This window comes from Caenorhabditis elegans, chromosome I (genome assembly GCF_000002985.6).
Source record: "Caenorhabditis elegans chromosome I".
Classification (NCBI taxonomy): Eukaryota; Metazoa; Nematoda; class Chromadorea; order Rhabditida; family Rhabditidae; genus Caenorhabditis; species Caenorhabditis elegans.
In genome coordinates, this window is record NC_003279.8 from 10,490,287 (window position 1) to 10,506,964 (window position 16,678).

At 34.9% G+C, this 16,678-nt stretch overlaps 1 protein-coding gene and 7 non-coding genes across 8 annotated transcripts; 4 read left to right on the forward strand and 4 right to left on the reverse strand.

Annotated features, from left to right (window-relative positions):
• Nucleotides 1-909: 909 nt before the first annotated feature.
• On the forward strand, nt 910-1,053 carry F37D6.10. Its single transcript, NR_050503.1, has one exon. It is a non-coding gene; the product is annotated as an Unclassified non-coding RNA F37D6.10 (non-coding RNA).
• A 2,322-nt stretch (nt 1,054-3,375) lies between these two features.
• On the reverse strand, nt 3,376-3,599 carry F37D6.11. Its single transcript, NR_050504.1, has one exon. It is a non-coding gene; the product is annotated as an Unclassified non-coding RNA F37D6.11 (non-coding RNA).
• A 448-nt stretch (nt 3,600-4,047) lies between these two features.
• On the reverse strand, nt 4,048-4,262 carry F37D6.12. Its single transcript, NR_050505.1, has one exon. It is a non-coding gene; the product is annotated as an Unclassified non-coding RNA F37D6.12 (non-coding RNA).
• Nucleotides 4,263-7,675: 3,413 nt separating this feature from the next.
• F37D6.8 lies at nt 7,676-7,820 on the reverse strand. Its single transcript, NR_050506.1, has one exon. It is a non-coding gene; the product is annotated as an Unclassified non-coding RNA F37D6.8 (non-coding RNA).
• Nucleotides 7,821-10,835: 3,015 nt separating this feature from the next.
• F37D6.7 lies at nt 10,836-10,978 on the forward strand. The gene has a single exon (NR_050507.1). It is a non-coding gene; the product is annotated as an Unclassified non-coding RNA F37D6.7 (non-coding RNA).
• On the reverse strand, nt 10,836-10,978 carry F37D6.9. The gene has a single exon (NR_050508.1). It is a non-coding gene; the product is annotated as an Unclassified non-coding RNA F37D6.9 (non-coding RNA).
• A 320-nt stretch (nt 10,979-11,298) lies between these two features.
• Nucleotides 11,299-15,663, forward strand: tag-68 (Mothers against decapentaplegic homolog). The gene is made up of 9 exons (NM_060345.4): nt 11,299-11,561; nt 12,101-12,249; nt 12,431-12,583; nt 13,256-13,414; nt 13,802-13,984; nt 14,289-14,387; nt 14,609-14,729; nt 14,842-15,001; nt 15,044-15,663. Exons 1-9 carry the CDS (start codon nt 11,455-11,457, stop codon nt 15,158-15,160), a joined length of 1,248 nt encoding a protein of 415 aa, NP_492746.2. The 5' UTR covers nt 11,299-11,454; the 3' UTR covers nt 15,161-15,663.
• A 467-nt stretch (nt 15,664-16,130) lies between these two features.
• F59C6.17 lies at nt 16,131-16,352 on the forward strand. Its single transcript, NR_050509.1, has one exon. It is a non-coding gene; the product is annotated as an Unclassified non-coding RNA F59C6.17 (non-coding RNA).
• Nucleotides 16,353-16,678: the final 326 nt, after the last annotated feature.

Sequence of the window (16,678 nt, forward strand, 5' to 3'; positions counted from 1 at the left end):
ACATTCCCAATGGCTCAGCTAATTTAAATATTTGGAAAAGTTCTTAAAGGTGGGGTAGCGCCAGAAGGGAATGTGTGAAAACCTACTCCTATGGTGCCAAAATGATTGAATATCACTATTCATATTTTTGGAAGTCGGCCAAAAACAAAATTGTTTCTTACATTTTTTATACTTTAACTTTGTTATAATTATTTGTATTAAAACATTGTAGAGGAACATTGCGTTGGATTTCCTCACAAGTTAATATTTTAAAAATTTTGGCACCAAAATGCTTGTAGTTTATAGCTTGTGACATCAGAAAACGTTAATGTGGTACTGTAAATTAATTTTTTCCATTGAAAATGAATTTTCAAAAATGTCAGTTTTTTCGGATTTTTTGATTTCCTCTGTTTAAAGAAAAATACTTAAATTTTTTTTCAATCAACAAAATTTGCAAGATTCGATTCTAGAACTTTTTTTATTTATTTTTAAGATAAACAAAAAAAACTCAAAATGTTCGATTTTTGATTTTTCGCAGAACATTAAGCTCGAGTTTTTAGTTTTTAGCATCAATTTTTCGTTTTTGTTGAATTTTCAAAAAAAAAACCGAAATTATTTGATTAGCAGTTTTTCAACTTTCTTATTTTTTTGGAATATCTAAAATCGAAAATAAACAACTGTTTTTGATGGTACCCTTTACTCCGGTCTAAATAAGTGACGTCATTGATGAACTTCAAAGAAAAAAAAACGCGAAAATGAAAGATGATATTCTTTTTGCCAAAGGTGTTGGAGAATTGATAAAGTGCTAATATGAGTGATAGGTGATCCGAAAAGCATCGTCTCTCACCTTCTCCTCCCTTCCTGCGGTTTTCCGGATCCCTTCATCCAATGGCGAGAGGTTGAGAGAGAGAGAGACAGAGAGATGGAAAGAACCGCCCGCCGGCTCCCTTGAGCACTCATTTTTATTGTTCCAGAGATATAGAGTAAAGACATAGAGACATAGAGACATAGAATGACTACTACTTTTTCTTCTTCCCGCCTTCTACTACTAACATCCATTCTCCCGTTCCCTTTCAATCCTCCGCCGTTTGGCTCCGTTTTGTTGAAGGAGGTCTTTGTTCAAAAGGGGAAAGAGCACAAGAACATTGGAATAAGTTCCTGTGCATGATTTACTCTCAAATTTCTTTTTTCATACTATTTCATATTCTTTTGATTCTTACTCATAAGTAATTCCTACAAAAAGAAAATGAGTTTCAACTTTTTTTTGTTGGAATTTGTTTTCAAATTCCGCAGATTCCCCGAGGGCTGTTTTCACTGTCCAGCTGCTCATTTTTCAAAGTGTCACCTGGAATTATCTCGTAGTCTTTGAACTCAGTTGTTTGAAATTCTACTTGATTCAATGATGGCCTCTGACTTGTGGCAAACAGTCATACTTTTGGAAGTCAGCAAAAACGTGTTTCCTATTAGGTTCATATTTTTATTACGTTTCATTTAATTACATCTGAAAATTGGATGGCTTTAAATTTTTTTAAAGGTTTCTAAATTTTGAAAAGTTTTCTAGGGTTTTCCGAATTCATCTACCGTATTTCCTCTGCATGCAAGACTAAATTTCAATTGGCCTGTAGGGGTGCAAGACTATTAGAGGCCTGCAAGAGTATTTTTTGAAAGCCCAACAACTTTGAAAAAGTTACAAACTTTATTGAAAACTTAACTAGGCATTTTTCAAACTATGAAAAATATGTACGTACTTTTCCCATATTTTATAAATTATTTGAACCATTCTATGTTTCATTTACCAAAATAAATAGTCAAGTTTGCTGACGTTTCTGGAAAGTTATTCTGGTCATACAAAAAGTGGGGTGCAAAACTAATAGAAGAAATGCGGTAAATGTGCCTATTATTACTTCATTTTTAAAAATTTAAAATGCTCCCAAAAAGGCTATAAAACGTTTAAAACTTTCTGAATTACTTTTCAGAAAAAAAACTAAACCTTTTCTATTTTTTCAAAAGTCTAATTTTTTTCAAAAATTTGATGCACTTTGTTGAGCTACTTCAATTGAATATATGTTATTTGAAAACTGTTCAAGAGTCTCTTCATAAAATGCGTAATTTTGGTGATTCTTGAGTTTTAAATATGTACCGTATTTTTTTATTTGTTTTGTACCCAACTACTACACTTTACAAAGCCATATCTCAATTCATTTGGAAAACATAAAAAATAGCCAGCTGCTTCTCTATAGAAAAAGTCCGTTTGATTTTAACAGTAGATCATTCAAGATGAGACGTCTACAGGCTTACTGTAAATTCAAAAGCATACAAATAATTCTCAACAATTCCGTTCCATTTTCGCGTTTATCAAAATTCGAATGTCAATGTCATTTCGTTCTCTCGTCTGCTCATTTTTCTTCTTTTCCTTTCACTTTTCGTTTTTGTTTGAGCTTCCGGAAAAAGATCATAATCGTCTTTCCTCGTAGTCGTCGTCGTTTTCTTGTCTGTCTACTGCTCGACCCCGATTTTCCATTCTCTTTTCCTCATTCTCTTCTTATTCTTCTTTTCTTGTGCTGCTTTCGGATTGAATTTCATTTGCGTGTTGGCCCCGGCAACTCATCTCTCCGCCCCCTTCTGTTGTTGGGACTCCCATTTTTTTTGTTTGCAAACATACCACAACAACTGATCCATTCACACTGGACATTCCGAGGCGTGCTGGGAGGCGCCTTTTACCTGTCTCTTGACTTGCCCTCCTCTCACCATATCTGTGTTATCTAAACTTTTTCTATGGATTTTTGAGCATCTCCCATTTAGTTCTTCTAATTTTAAGGCGTTTTCCGGGCAAGAGGTAGAGAAGCAAGAGTCTCGGTCGAATTCAAACGTATCAGTTCCCAATTACTCTTAATTCAGTACATTTTATACAGTATCCAAGGTTCTTAGAGCTTCAAGTTTTCCGGTGTCCGTATTTCCTAAGAGCTCCTACTTTTCCCACTGATTCCAAACTCTTTAAAATTTTGGTAGTAATGAAAAGATCCTTCAAAACTATAGAACCTTGTGATACCGTTTTTTTTCGATCTGCTTTGCACCCTCATTGCTTTGGCATTGTATATCTTGATTGCCGTTGGCTTTATCAAAAATGTTTTAATTATCAAAATACAGATGAATATTTGACACATATTTTATATGTGAAAAAATATGTGATAAAATCAAAAAAACTGATAGTCTGTCAAAGTAGGGCAATGGGCTTCATTTGCCAGCTCTATTTTAACTGATTAGGATGGTCATCAGATTTAATTTTTAAGAGCAGTTTTGTCGCCTTGTTCCGTTTTATACAAAAAAAAAAAGTTCCTAAAGTAGCCACTTACAGTAATCGCAAAGTAAAAGGGAATATCCCTATGTCTAAGCATATTCTCAAGTTTCTAGTCTCTGAAAACAACTAGACACCAACTGTTCGAAGACAATCATCGCACAACTTTTCTCTTGTAATTCTAGATGTTCTCATGTTTTATGAAAGCTTAGGCCGTTCAGAACACTTGCCAGAGTTACTGCTTGCCACTGAACTCTGCAAAGCTTTTTAAAACATAAATATCATTGACCAGTCAAGGTGTATTCGTTTCTTGGATCTGGTCATAATATATATATATATATATATATGGATTCTTGTAGCAAGTTTCTGGAAAACTCTGCATTGCTAAACTAATAAGTATAAATAAAAAGTTTTTGCGCATTTTCAACTAGAAAAACTTGATTTAAAAATACTTCAGGTAAATAATTTATCGATACATTTTCTTACAAGAAGGGGTTTTCCACAGTTTTGATTGCAAGATGTTTTGTAAACCTGGTAACGTGTTTTCAAAAAAATTGTAAAAAAAAATTTTTTAAGGAATATTCAAGGAAAAAGAAAAAAATCTGCACATTTCGCATGATCTAGATGAGAGAAACAAATTTCAGATTTTTTCAAGAAAATAAAATTATTCAAAAAACTTAAATAGCTTCTGCCTAAGAATCTACTTAATATTTTGGCGACCTGATTTTCCTGCGTTTCAATGTTTAATCGAAAATAATTATTAGTCACTTCAAATAACGATGACGAGTTTGCCATCTCTAGTGAAAATTGATAATTTTTATTAGATATATACGGTCTCTTTCCAGATCGATTCCTAATTGTTCATGATCATTAGATCTTTGTCTCCATCTTTCTGTGTCTCTTGTCATAATTCCACTCATCATTTTTCTGCTTCTTAAAAGTGGTGTTGCAGTGCTCAAAGCAGCCGTTTCCCGAAAAAGAACAAAGAGAAGTTTCGGTGGGGGGAAGGAAAACTTGACATAACAATAATTTTCCGGTTCATCAATTTTATGTGTGTGGAAAGAAGGAAGGAAGGAAGAGACTAGTGCAGTTGTGTCTTTTTTCTTGTCTCTGCTTGCTCCAAAATAAGTCAGGAAACCAAATGTTTATATTCCGATTCCTTTTTGTGTGTGTGTGTGTGTGTGTTTCTTTTCAGTCTTCCAAAAATTTTCTTCCAATTTTCTGAGACTTTTATAAACAAAATGATGGGGCTTGAGCAGAAACATGGGTGTGGTTGGGGGTATGCACCAAACAAGTCCCCTTTTCCTATACACTTTGACTTTTCAACTTGTGGCTTTCTTTTTCTTCTCTTCGCCTGGGCCTTGAGGACGAACCATTCTCCTGGGACCCGTAACTTTCGTCTGTAGTCAAGCAGCTTCTTCTTCCAAATCACATCTTCTTTGCCTTTTGCCTCCCGTTTTCTACACCACCCCAAACAATGCTACACCACCATTTGGTACATTTAGGAGAGATGGTTTCCCGAAGGAATACGGTAGTTTTAGGTGATGAGATGCAAATGTACATTTTTTATTTGAAGCTCACCAAGAATTTGCTTACAAAACTCTCAAGACTCTCAGAAATATGGCGCGCTTTCTGAGAGAAATTTTTGGGGGAAAAAAAAGTAAAAAAAACGAGATCTAAAATTCACATGACAAGACCCAATATAAATTTTTAATTGGGTTCGCCACGCTCAGGCTTTACTCACTTTTGCTTCTTCTTTCAAGAAAACTCTAGGTTTTTTTACAAAAAAATGAATGGTATCTCTAATTTAAGGCTTGGGCTTAGGCTCTGGCTTAGGCTTAGGCTTAAGCTTGGCGTCAGTGGCGAGCGTTCAGCTATTTAGTCTTAGGATTTTCAGGTTTTCGTTGCTATATATCGCACGTCTTGAAATTTTGGGAGTTGTCTAAGTTTCTGAAATTCTCTAAAAAAAAATCTTGCCGCTGTTATTTTTTCCATTCTTTGTCAGCTATTTTCATCCACTTACACACACTTTGTTCTTTCACTTCCATGCTCTTTCGAGCTCTCTATCTTTTTTGATCGATTCTTTCAAAAAACCAATCTTTTTGAACTAAAATACACGTGTAACTGATGATGAATGAGCAATAAGAGGAGATGGAAGAAAACAAACGAAAAAAGACAAAAAGTCAGAGAAGAGAGCAGTTTTCGAAGATGAGCTCTCTTTCTTGGCTCAAATCGGAAGTATTTGAGTTTTTCCCACGCACCCGAAGAAACCACGTGAATTATGACGTGAGATTAGATGCAACTTTGGGAAAGAAAAATTCAAAGTTCCATTATTTCTTGGTCTTTCTGTGGAAGATATTTTTGCAGCAAACTTTCTGGAAATGGGAAAATAATTTGAGAAAAATGGGAAAAAATAATATTCCTTGGTGACGGGAAGCGCGTTCTAGCATCATATATGACATTTTATTAGCCCCAGTGGAAGTATCCCATTTCCCTTTTTTTCTGTGCTCTGCAAGAAACAAAGCACACAATATACTAATAATTTGAGATGGTAATTTTTACTTAGTAATTTTTCCGTTTCGTTCAAAGATACGACTTCAACGTGCAAAAAAAAAAGAGAAGTTCTTTTGAGTTTTTTTTTTACTATGGTATTTGGCAATTGTGGTGCCATAAGCATATTTTGAATTAATTTCCCCACTCCTCCTTTAATTATCTATGAGTATACGTTTTCTGCTTGAAGGCATAAGCCAGGATCAAGTGATTTTCTTAAGTGAACTATGAAGATACCAATTTTATGCCAATTTTAATATTAAAAATCTAGAAAAAAAAAATCAAAAAGCTCAAAAAAAAAACAGAAGAAGTTTGTATTTCTATTCATGCAACATTTAAGTTAAACATAAAATTATAGTAGATGCTCGGTGAGAAATTTAAATCAAAAGTGCGTATTGTGAAAACTAAAAAATTGATGGAGTCACGCAGTGAAAACTATTTTTTTCTGATCACTCTTTAAACACCTCTTAACAACAATCATCCTTCAATTGTAAAAACTTTGCCGGGAGACGCCTCGCCCGACGGGAAATCTGGGGAATACCCATTGTATCATTTTAGCAAGAGCACACGTTTTTTTCGTGTTACTTCATCCATCGACACAACTAATCGGAGGGCCGACACGGGCTCTTTCTATGTCTCTGTCACCACACATACGCACTCCAACCCCTTTTTTGTCATGTCCATTGTTGCTCTGCTTTTATTCTTCTTTTTTCTCCTTTTTGCAGTCCTCCCGCCGTCCCTTCATCTTGCTCCCCGACGCCACCGCCATCGTCGTTTTTACACCCGCTTCTTCTTCTTCTTCCTTTTACTGCAACGTCTTCTGTTTCTTCATTTTTCTTCTGGTGGCATTACCTATCAAGCTAGTTTACTTAATTTCCATTTTTGACCTATTTTGTTGGAAACTTTTTGGTTCTTTATTTGGAAATTGGTGTAAACAGGAAGCATGGCTATTTCCTATTTGAAAAGACGAAAAGTACAAACTGACTTTCACTCTTAGAAAGGTCAAAGTTTGTTCAGCAGGAATCTGAATGTTCATTTGACTTTCTAGGACGAATTCTAGACAATCCTTCAGCGATAAAGCCTTGCCTCTCACACACAATACAGGGCTTCTCTTGTAACTTTTATTTGCAGAGACTGAAACTTGAGGTGAAAAGGAAACATTTTGTGAATAGAACTTTTTGAAACTTTTGGTAGAAAAATTAGTTTTAATTTTGATTTTTCAAATTTTAAAGGTGCATGGATTTGTTTCGGATGGGCCTTGCCGCGTAAAAAGTTTTATTTCAATCGGGATTTCAACAACAAATTACCTGGGTTTATCACCATTTTAAAATTGATAACATTTTTTAAAACTTAATTTTTGAAATCATGTTTAGGTGCCATAAAACCTATAAAAAACATTTTCGTGGCAAGACCTATCTAAATCAAGCGGCGCGTTTTTAGGTTTGAGTCTCAAAAAATTTCGATAGTACGGAATAATGTTTTAATTTTAAGAATTTAATTTTAGGGAAAGCTAAGAAAAATCAATAGAAAGGCCGCCCAAATTTGGGTCATTTTTGTATTTTGAGTCCAATTTCCATTATCCCAATTTTTTGTACAATATTCCCAAAAATGACACGCGTTTCCAAAAATTTTCAACTGTCTTTCTATTGATAAAACCAGTGACACACTGCAGAATTTTTGATTTAAAAAGTTCTCTGAATGTCCTAACTTTTTCTAAACCAAAATTTTTCTAACATTCCCAGTAGCTTCACAACAAACCAAAAAAGATCTGGAAAAAGAGAGGAAGTAGATGACGACCCTAACACGAAAAAAAAACCAAAACTTTCTTTGGGAACAAGCCCTGCCATCACCCCACCCACAAAGAAAGCTCGCTAATTTTTCGCAACCCCTTTCCGTTTTCTTCTTTTTCTTCCCATCCGGATTTAGGCTCTTCTTCAAAGCTCCACCATTGGCACACACACTCACACAAATACTCTTCGCCCCCACCAATTTGGTGTCGGGGAGAAAAAGACGGGCGGGAAGAAGCAGAAGCGTTGGGGGGTCCTTTCGTATTTCACAAACTTTTTTTGTCGCTCCTCCTCCTCCCCCACCCGTGATGTATATTTCTCTAATTCTCTTGTTCTTCATATAAGGCGGGCCCTTCTAATTTTTTGGTAAACTTTTAACCTTTAGTATCTTTTTTTCACAGATTCTATGATTTTTGGATCAGATTTTAACAGAGGAAATTCGAATTAATATTTATTTTTCACATTTGCAAGAAATAATTTTTGTCTCAAAAATTTTTTGAAGCAAATAACACTTTTCATTATTAAAAAATGGCCTATCAGTAGAGATTTAAAATATTAGAATTTTTTTTGATTTAATTATTGGATTTCTTACTATTAATATTTTCAGTACTTTAACTGTTGTTTTTCAACGATTATTCAAGTGAAACAATGAATCAATAATTAGCCTGATTATATGTTTTCTTTTTAAAAAAACCTTCTATTTTAAGCTAATTTTAAGCTGATTTTAAGCAAATTTTAAGCTGACTCAATTTTGAAAAACCTAAAATTTTATGAACATTATTAATGAAAAAATTTATTTTTTCTCACCTCAGCACAAAAAATAATGGTCGTTTTCTCGTTTACGGCAAAATATTAGAATTTTTCAGGCTCTCCGAATGCTTTTTCTGAGCTACAGAATGTTTGACATTGATATCGGCAGTTGCCGAAGTTGCCGAAAAAAGTTCGGCAATTGCCGAAGTTGCCGAACCCCAAAATTTTCGGCAACCGGCAATTGCCGAAGTTGCCGATTCCAAAAAATTTCGACAACCGTCAACTTTTGGTTGCCGAAACTTCGGCAACTTTTCGGTAACCGGCAACTCGGTTGCCGCACAGCCCTGTAACAAACCCTTCAAAAAAGTTAAAAAAGCGAATAAAAAATCAAGTTTGCTCGTTGTGTCATGTTTGTTGAAATGAATTGAGATAAATTGAAACATTTTCACACCCTCTTCAGCTTTCTTCTCATTTCCCAAATTTCATATCTTTTTCTCTTCTTCCACCCCCTCTTTTCTCTATTTTTTTCAAAAGTCAGAGTGCGTATTTCTCAAAAAGATAAATAAACAGTAAATATGTTGCCTGATTTTTTAGTTAATTTATATGTAAAAAATAATTTGAAATTGGAACCTAACAAAAATATAAACAAATAGAAAAACAAGTTATTTTGGAGTTTTGTTTCAAAATTCTCTAAAAGTTTCAAATAAACTAAATTGTACCATTTTTCTGTAAAATGTTAAAACAATAAATTTCTGAAAAAATTGAAATCTGAAATCCCGCTAAAACATTTTGGAGTTTATGGTGCAATTTCTGATTTTACATTAATTAAGGTTTTTTTTTGAGTTTTGTCAAGAGTTTCAGTATTTTAATTTTCAGTTTATTACAAACTTTTTTGGTGACGGGATCCATCGGGGCAAATCCGTGCGCCTTTCCCCGAAATTTAAATATTTTTTCGGTGCCTCCAAAAATTGAGCAATTTTATATACAATTTTTTTTGTCATCCTGCGTCTCTCTGACTAGTTCCCTATATCTTTTTGCTCATATTGCGTGGTAATAAATTGTGATTGATGGCAGCTAATTTCGTCCGTCCGTCGAAAACGTCAAAAGAGGGACGCCGACATTCTCTCGTTTCTCTCGTTTCTCTTTCTCAACACGTTCTGCACTTTTATCCCCGTTCTTTTTTTTGTTGGTAATTAAGGACATTTTTTCTTGCAAAATTACAATGAAGTTGAGTAGAACCCTATATTTCTTGTTCTATTCAAATTCCATTCAATATGTTTTGTTGCATAGGATTCCACATTCTGAACAGGTTATAATGGAGTCAAAATGCACGAGAGACTTAGGTCTCATTGTAGACAACTCTCTCAAGTTCCAGACTCACATCAATAAAGTAGTCAATAACGCAGTTTTCAACTGTCGTAAGATTCTCGCGCCATTCAGATCTACAAATTCAGCTTTTTATTTCAAACTGTTCAATACCTACATTAGACCCACGTTAGAATATTGCTGCGAAATATTTCACCCATCATCACTGAAAATGTCAGCCAAATTAGAACAACCTCTGAAATTTTTCTCGCGTAAGGTTTTCTTGCGCTGTAACCTATCTTTTCGACCCCTCATCAAAAACGATACTCGCACCCCTTACGAGCGTCGTTTATTCCTTTATTCCCAAAAATCTCTATTTTCTAGACGTCTCTTCCTAATCCTCAAACTCTATTTTAAAATCGTCACTCACCGGTGCCATTTGCCCAACCTATCCCAGTTTATCCAGCCTGCGTCTTCAACCCGGTTCCCTTACAGAATTAAGCTATGCGGCGTTAAAAATGACAGTTTCCTGCATAAAAATTTTAATTACTGGAATAAAATAGTACCTTATTTCCCCAACCCGGTCTCAGAAATTTTGTTCGGAAAACGTCTCGGTCAACTTTTTGTTGACAATGTTTTACCTTTGATATTAGCTCCGCCCTTATGTTGGCTCCCCATAAGATTTTGGCTTCCTTTGCTATTTTATGGCCGTTCCGATACTTCATGCAAGTTCTCGTTACGGGATTTCAAATTGGGCAGAGTTGCCCTTTTTTTATATTGTACTTTTTCTAAATATGTCTAAACAAAAAAGTTTCCTGAAAACCTAGAAAAATATTTGATTGACTGTGAAATATTATTTGTTCATGTTGAAAAATTATCTAAATACAGAAAATATAAACTGCTTACAAATTGTTTTATAAAAAAGTTTCAGCCAGTTTCTCAGAGGGCAAAACAGCTTTAAAAATTTTTTGGGACAATTTTTTGCCCTGAAAATACCAACACTGGAATAAATCTCTCTGGAGTTGGCAAAGTTTTGAAAATTTGGAACCGGGCTAGGTTGGCATTAAATTTAAAGAAATTTTGCCAAAATTGCTTTTCTAATAGAAATCTAAGATTCTGAAAATGTTTAGAAGTAGTGGTGAGCAAAGATTTTACAACAAGAAAAAAAGAACAAAAAAGATGAACACAGGAACGAAAATGATTTACTCTTTTTCTTCATCGTTCCGCCTGCTCTTTTTTCACTTTTCTTGTGTCTCTGGGTATTAGTCAAGTGTTTACGACTCGCCCCTTTCAAACAGACTTTTCTCGTTTTTTACTCCGAAATGTTTATGGTGTTCACACACTAAAAGTTACACCCTTCAGCCAACAAATGGGCGGAGTCTAATCAGATCCGTTTTATACACTTTTTTTCCTACTTCTAAACACTTTTTAAAGAGAGTTTCCAATTCTTGAAATTTATTTAAAAATGTACTGAAAACAGATCGAAATTTCCGAGGTAATAAATTTTTGTAATAAATAAGACTATAAATAAGCTTGCTTTAGTTTCTCTGCTGGAACCACTTTTTGTCTCTCAATCGACATTTTCGCTGACCGTTTCCCACCTTTTTTTTGTCAATCATTTTATAAATTAACAGAGCGCGGCGTGATCCCGGATACCATCTCACAAGTCGTCTGTCGCCTCTCGGCACTCTCTTCAACACCCACACTATTTCCATCGTGTGCCCAATCTTTCGACAAGAACTACAGTATCCCAACTGATTGTGGTAACACATCACGGCATGCACCACGATGGATTGTGGCATGTGGTGTGTGTTCAGCGAGAGGCGGCGACACGTCGAGAGATTATGGCGACGACGTCTTCTTGTCACTTCAGATGAACGGAGGGCCAGGAGGAGGTAACTATTTGTTTTTTTTTTTTAAATAATATCAGGTTTTCTGAAACTCAAAATTCAAGTCGAGCAGAAAATTATTTGATCGGTTTACAGGCAATCTATGCAGGTAGGCAAATTTTTTGCCTGCATTTTTGCCTGGAAATACGGTTTCGAAAGAACCTAAAAGTACAACCACAATCGCTTTAGGAAAAAAATCGAAAAATTTGAAAACTAGGGTCTAGGAAATGGTATTATAAATTTTTTCAGTTAGTTATCAGGTTTTTTTGCGCAATTACTTACCTCCAACGTAGGCAACAAATCTACCTGCCTGCATACCTATAGGCATAACGTGCCTCCGAACACTTTGGCTTGAGGAGCTTGGTTGTCTGAAACTTTTTCGGACAATTTGTCAACTGGCAACATTTTTTTAAATTTGTTTTAATAATGTTGTTGTTGATCATTGATCAATATTTTCGAAAATTTTCATCAAATTACGGGCTTTCAAAATGAAATACTACAGAAAATAATAGCTGTAATAGTGAATAATCTTCAATTATTTTCAGATTTCTTCGCCTAATGCGTGGTTTCGATGCAGAAGACGTTGAGGTAATACGAAAAGCCGTAGAAAGTGATGGTGTCGACTCGAAAGCGTGTGCTCCGGGACCACCAATGGATGAACGGGTAGAAGAAGATCCGCCGGACGAAGATTCTGGTGAGACTTTTAATTCATACCTGAAAACTACACTTTTAGTTTGAGTCTAACATCGTAGCTCACAAGATCATTTTTAACTGAATTTTTAATTTTCGAATTTTCAAATTTAATTGCAATTCCAACCTAGAACTAATTTTTTTCAAAATCGTTTTCACTTTTACTAAATATTCAAAACAAACAGGACTAATTCCACAAATCGATCGTCCAATGAGTATGCCGTACTTATGTTGTAAATTATGGAGGTGGAAAGATTTACAAGTTGACGCAGCATTACATCGATTAGAAGCTCTTCCATGGTGTCGATTTGGAAGGGTTACGATTAATAATGCCACTGGTGAGTTTTTTAATTAGCACCAAAAAACATGAAATTTGGGAATTTAGCTCGTAATTTTAGAGCTCGGTGTTTCGGCAAACTTTAAAAAAGAACGCCTTAAAAGTTAACTTATACTTTTTGAAGTTTCGATAGAAAAATATTACAAAAAGCGTTTTTAGAATTTTTTTTTTTTCAGAAAATCCCAAAAAGCTTCCACAATGTTTGGTAACACCCTCAAAACTGCTAAAAAGGGGAGGGAGTTTGTGAAAAAAGAAAAGAAAAAAAAAATTTGTGAAAAAGTGGGCATACAAAATTGGCATCTAACTTTTTAAATAATATACTGAAGTTTATCTACAAATAATTGGAAATCAGAAATTTTTAAGTTTACGAACAAATCTTGATTCGTGTAGGTGGGACATTCAATTAACTGATCAGTTGAAAAGTGACGGGGTCTCCCGCCATTATCCTTGTCTTACATACTCAAATTGCTAATAAGTTTTTAACAATGTTTCCTAGGGTAAACCAGAATTTTCTAAGATTTTTTGTTTTATGATCCCTCTGTATAAAATCTCAAATTTCCTTCTAACACTCTGGGTTTCTAATTCAACTATCCCTTTTACCTAACAACTGATCTGCTCAAAAAAGTTTAAAAATCAATGTTCGTCTTATTTTTTAAAATTTATCTTTTTTCAGTATCATGTTGCAATCCTTACCACTATGCATTATGGATACGTCCCGAAACGAATGGAGGTGATGATGATGGTTCAGAGGATAAGAATTCTTCTGTACCACAAAATAATCATAGATCTTCACTCATTGGAAATGGACATATTACGTATAGGCACAGGGATCGTGAGTTTTTGTTTAAATATTGAGTAAGCAAAAGAAAATCTTACGCAAAATTTACTTTATAGGCACATGAAGCTTGTAGGCCTTATAGAGAGCAAAGTTTAATCCCCCTATTTTTAAAATTTTTATGGTTAGCTTTTTTTGGGATATTAAAAAAACGCGTTAAATTCCTCAACTTTGCAAAAACCCAAATATGAGCTGTTCATCTATTCAGACCGCCAATGAAAATCTAAAAATAGGTTTTGCGTTTCTATGGTTTTTTTGTGTTTTTCAATTAATCGTACTGCTTGGAATTTCTGCCCACAACAAAACCCCCACGAGTGTTAGCTCTATTTATAATTAAATGATTTATTTTTTATTGAAACAAATCGCAACACAGTTAAATTTCAGACACACATGACGCTGAAATGTCGAAACTTCCGAAGATTCTGGCGGGTGAACTACCGGATCGACCGCCACCATCAGTTCCAAATGCGACTCCTCCACTACCGGATGATTCTCCACCGTGTACATCAAGGAGTTCACAGGATCCTGATGATTTGATACATTATCATCATCACGAGTCAAATCGATGTGAGTTTTTTCTTTCTTTTGATTGAAGTTTAGTGATGCTTTCGAATAAAAAATCAGTGGTTGCCTCAATCTGGCTAAAACTAAAATTTTTCCACCCGTTTCACCTAAAAGATGGTTTTTTTTTTGAATTCCAACGAAATTTCAATAAACTTAAAAAATTTCCAAGTTTGTCAAAACGTATGTAATTCTAAAAAATGATAACTTTTAAATATTTTCAATAAGAAAAACTTTATCAAATTTTATTAGAACAAAATTAGATAAAAAATTTATTTCGATTTGGGAACATCATTTTTCACATTTCCAGCTTGGGCAAAAATGACGAGGTATGAACGAAAAGAACAAATCGGAGATACCGTATGGCTGCACGGACCTTTTGCAGCTGTTGGTGTTTTATCAAAATCAGGTTAGTGACTTTGATTGATTTCATTTTTTTGAATAATCAAAAATGTGTTAGAGTTTCTATCGTGACCTGCTACCGTATTCTTGCATTAAAATTAGAAAAATCGTAATGAACAATTTTCAAGAAAAGTTTTGTCAACAAAAAAGTAGTTTTTAAAGGTTATTCAACTTACATACAATAACCTTTTTTATGATAAGATATTAAAACAATTTTTTCATCTTCAGTACACGACGCTCAACTGGAATGTAGTCCGTGGGATCTGAAAAACGAGGTCTCATTCGCATTAATACGGCAGGCCGATCCAATTGGATCGACGAATCCGGAAGATGTATGGTTATATAATAGGTGAGTTTTTTTTGGAAATTTTAAGAAGTTGCCAAAAATATGTACCTTAATTAATTTGAAATGATTTTTAAAAAGTTGCATCTTCTCCCGGAAAACGTAGTTTCTTTTTCAGTGGAACTCGCCCATTATTTCTATCAATGACTCCAAATGTATCATCAACAAAAGATACTCTTCGACGGTTATCTCCCGGATACTGTATACGAGTTCATCGAGGAGAAGTATCTGCATCTGCACCCGCAAGTGAACGAACCAAAGTGCGGCGGCCCAGCAAGGTTACTACTTGATTTTTTTTCATTAAGAATAAATAATTTCAGGACCCTGCACTGGCTCAACAAAACCTGGTAATATCAGTTGGAAAAGGCTGGGGACCAAATTATTCTCGCCTGTACCTAACTGACATCCCATGTCGTTATGAAGTGTCTTTCGCTTAGGAACTTCTTCTTGTTTTTTCTCTCACACTCTCTCCTCATCGCCCTGTGTCTTTCTTTCTTTGTTTCTCTAAATCTCTCTCTCTCTGTCATTTGCTCTGCTTCTTTTTCTCCTCTTGCATCTCGCCTGTGATTCACCTGATCCCCCATCTCCAAAAAAGTTCACACACCAACAAAAATAAAACCAAAAAAGAGGCTTTCAAAATATAATTTTTTAGGTTTTTCTCTTAATTGCGCATGAGTACGGGTTGATTATCCTTCTTCTCTCTTTATAAAATAGCCAATTTTGTTTTTCCCCACGATTTCCAGAATTCAAAACCAAAACCAAAACATTCTCAAATCCCCGACGAACCGATCTTTCCCATCCCAAGAAATACCCGTTTTATTTAATTTTTTTCCAATTTTTTCCCTCAAGATTTTCATTGTTTATCCGCTTTCTATGAATATCGAATGAAGCGTCGAACTCTTTTGCAAAAAAAGTGAAACAAAAGAGTCGATTTTTTAAAGATTTGTGAGCTTGTTGCAAAAATATACGCAGGCTCGGAAACCGGAGCATGATATTCCAGAAATATTTCAGTACACGCTACAAGGGTACAGTAACTCGGTTCGCCCAATTTTTTGAGAGGTCTAATGAGTCGCGGGTCACCTGATCTTGACACATTTAGCTGGGTATAGGTATGGCTCGGTATGGTGGCAAGTCAGCATTAGGTTACATCCATAACAAATATGGCCGTGAAATTATATATTTTTCTCGAAAAGAAGACTCTTTACGATCACAAATTCCGCCTTGATGTGTTGTTGTATAGCCAAAATTGCCGATCTCAAAAATTTGTAGGACTTCTATAAAATTGTGTGAAATATAATTCTCTTCAACCAGCTTCTTCTCACAGCTGGTCCCAATCAGTGGTCTAGTGTGTCCGCCTGAAAAAGTTTCAAAACTTATTGGTGTGGTGTCACCCTCTCTCTTCTTTTCCTTTTTTTTACAACATGGTGCCTTGTGCCGCCCATATGTCCGGGGGTCCATGCTCATTAGTCAAGTTGCTTTTTCCGATTGCCGCAACACCAAGAGCCTGCATACAGAGAGTTTTGTAGGTTAGTAGGTGTCGGGGCAAGGGGTTAGTAGAAAAAGGAGAGGAAGAGCAAAACTCTCTATTCTGAGCAATTGAGCCCGCGGGAATTGTTTTTGAGCACATACGGACGACTTCTTCCGTTTTTGAATGAGATGAGGGTGCTAGACATAACGTCACAATTTATTCAAAGATAAGGGATCAGGATTCAATTATTTATTGGAAAAATGTAAAAGTATGAATAGCAATATAATACGCAGAAATTTTCAAAATGAGTGTATCTAAAAAAGACCAAGCCAAGGAATACTTGATGAAGGTACAGTTAGTTTTCAGTTTTTTAAAAGTTTTTTTTGGTCGAAAAATTCCTATTTTTTTGAAAAAAAACTTCAAAATTTAAATTCAAATGTTAAAAAAATATCAAGGAAAATCGGTAAATTTAGCTGAAAATTTTGCG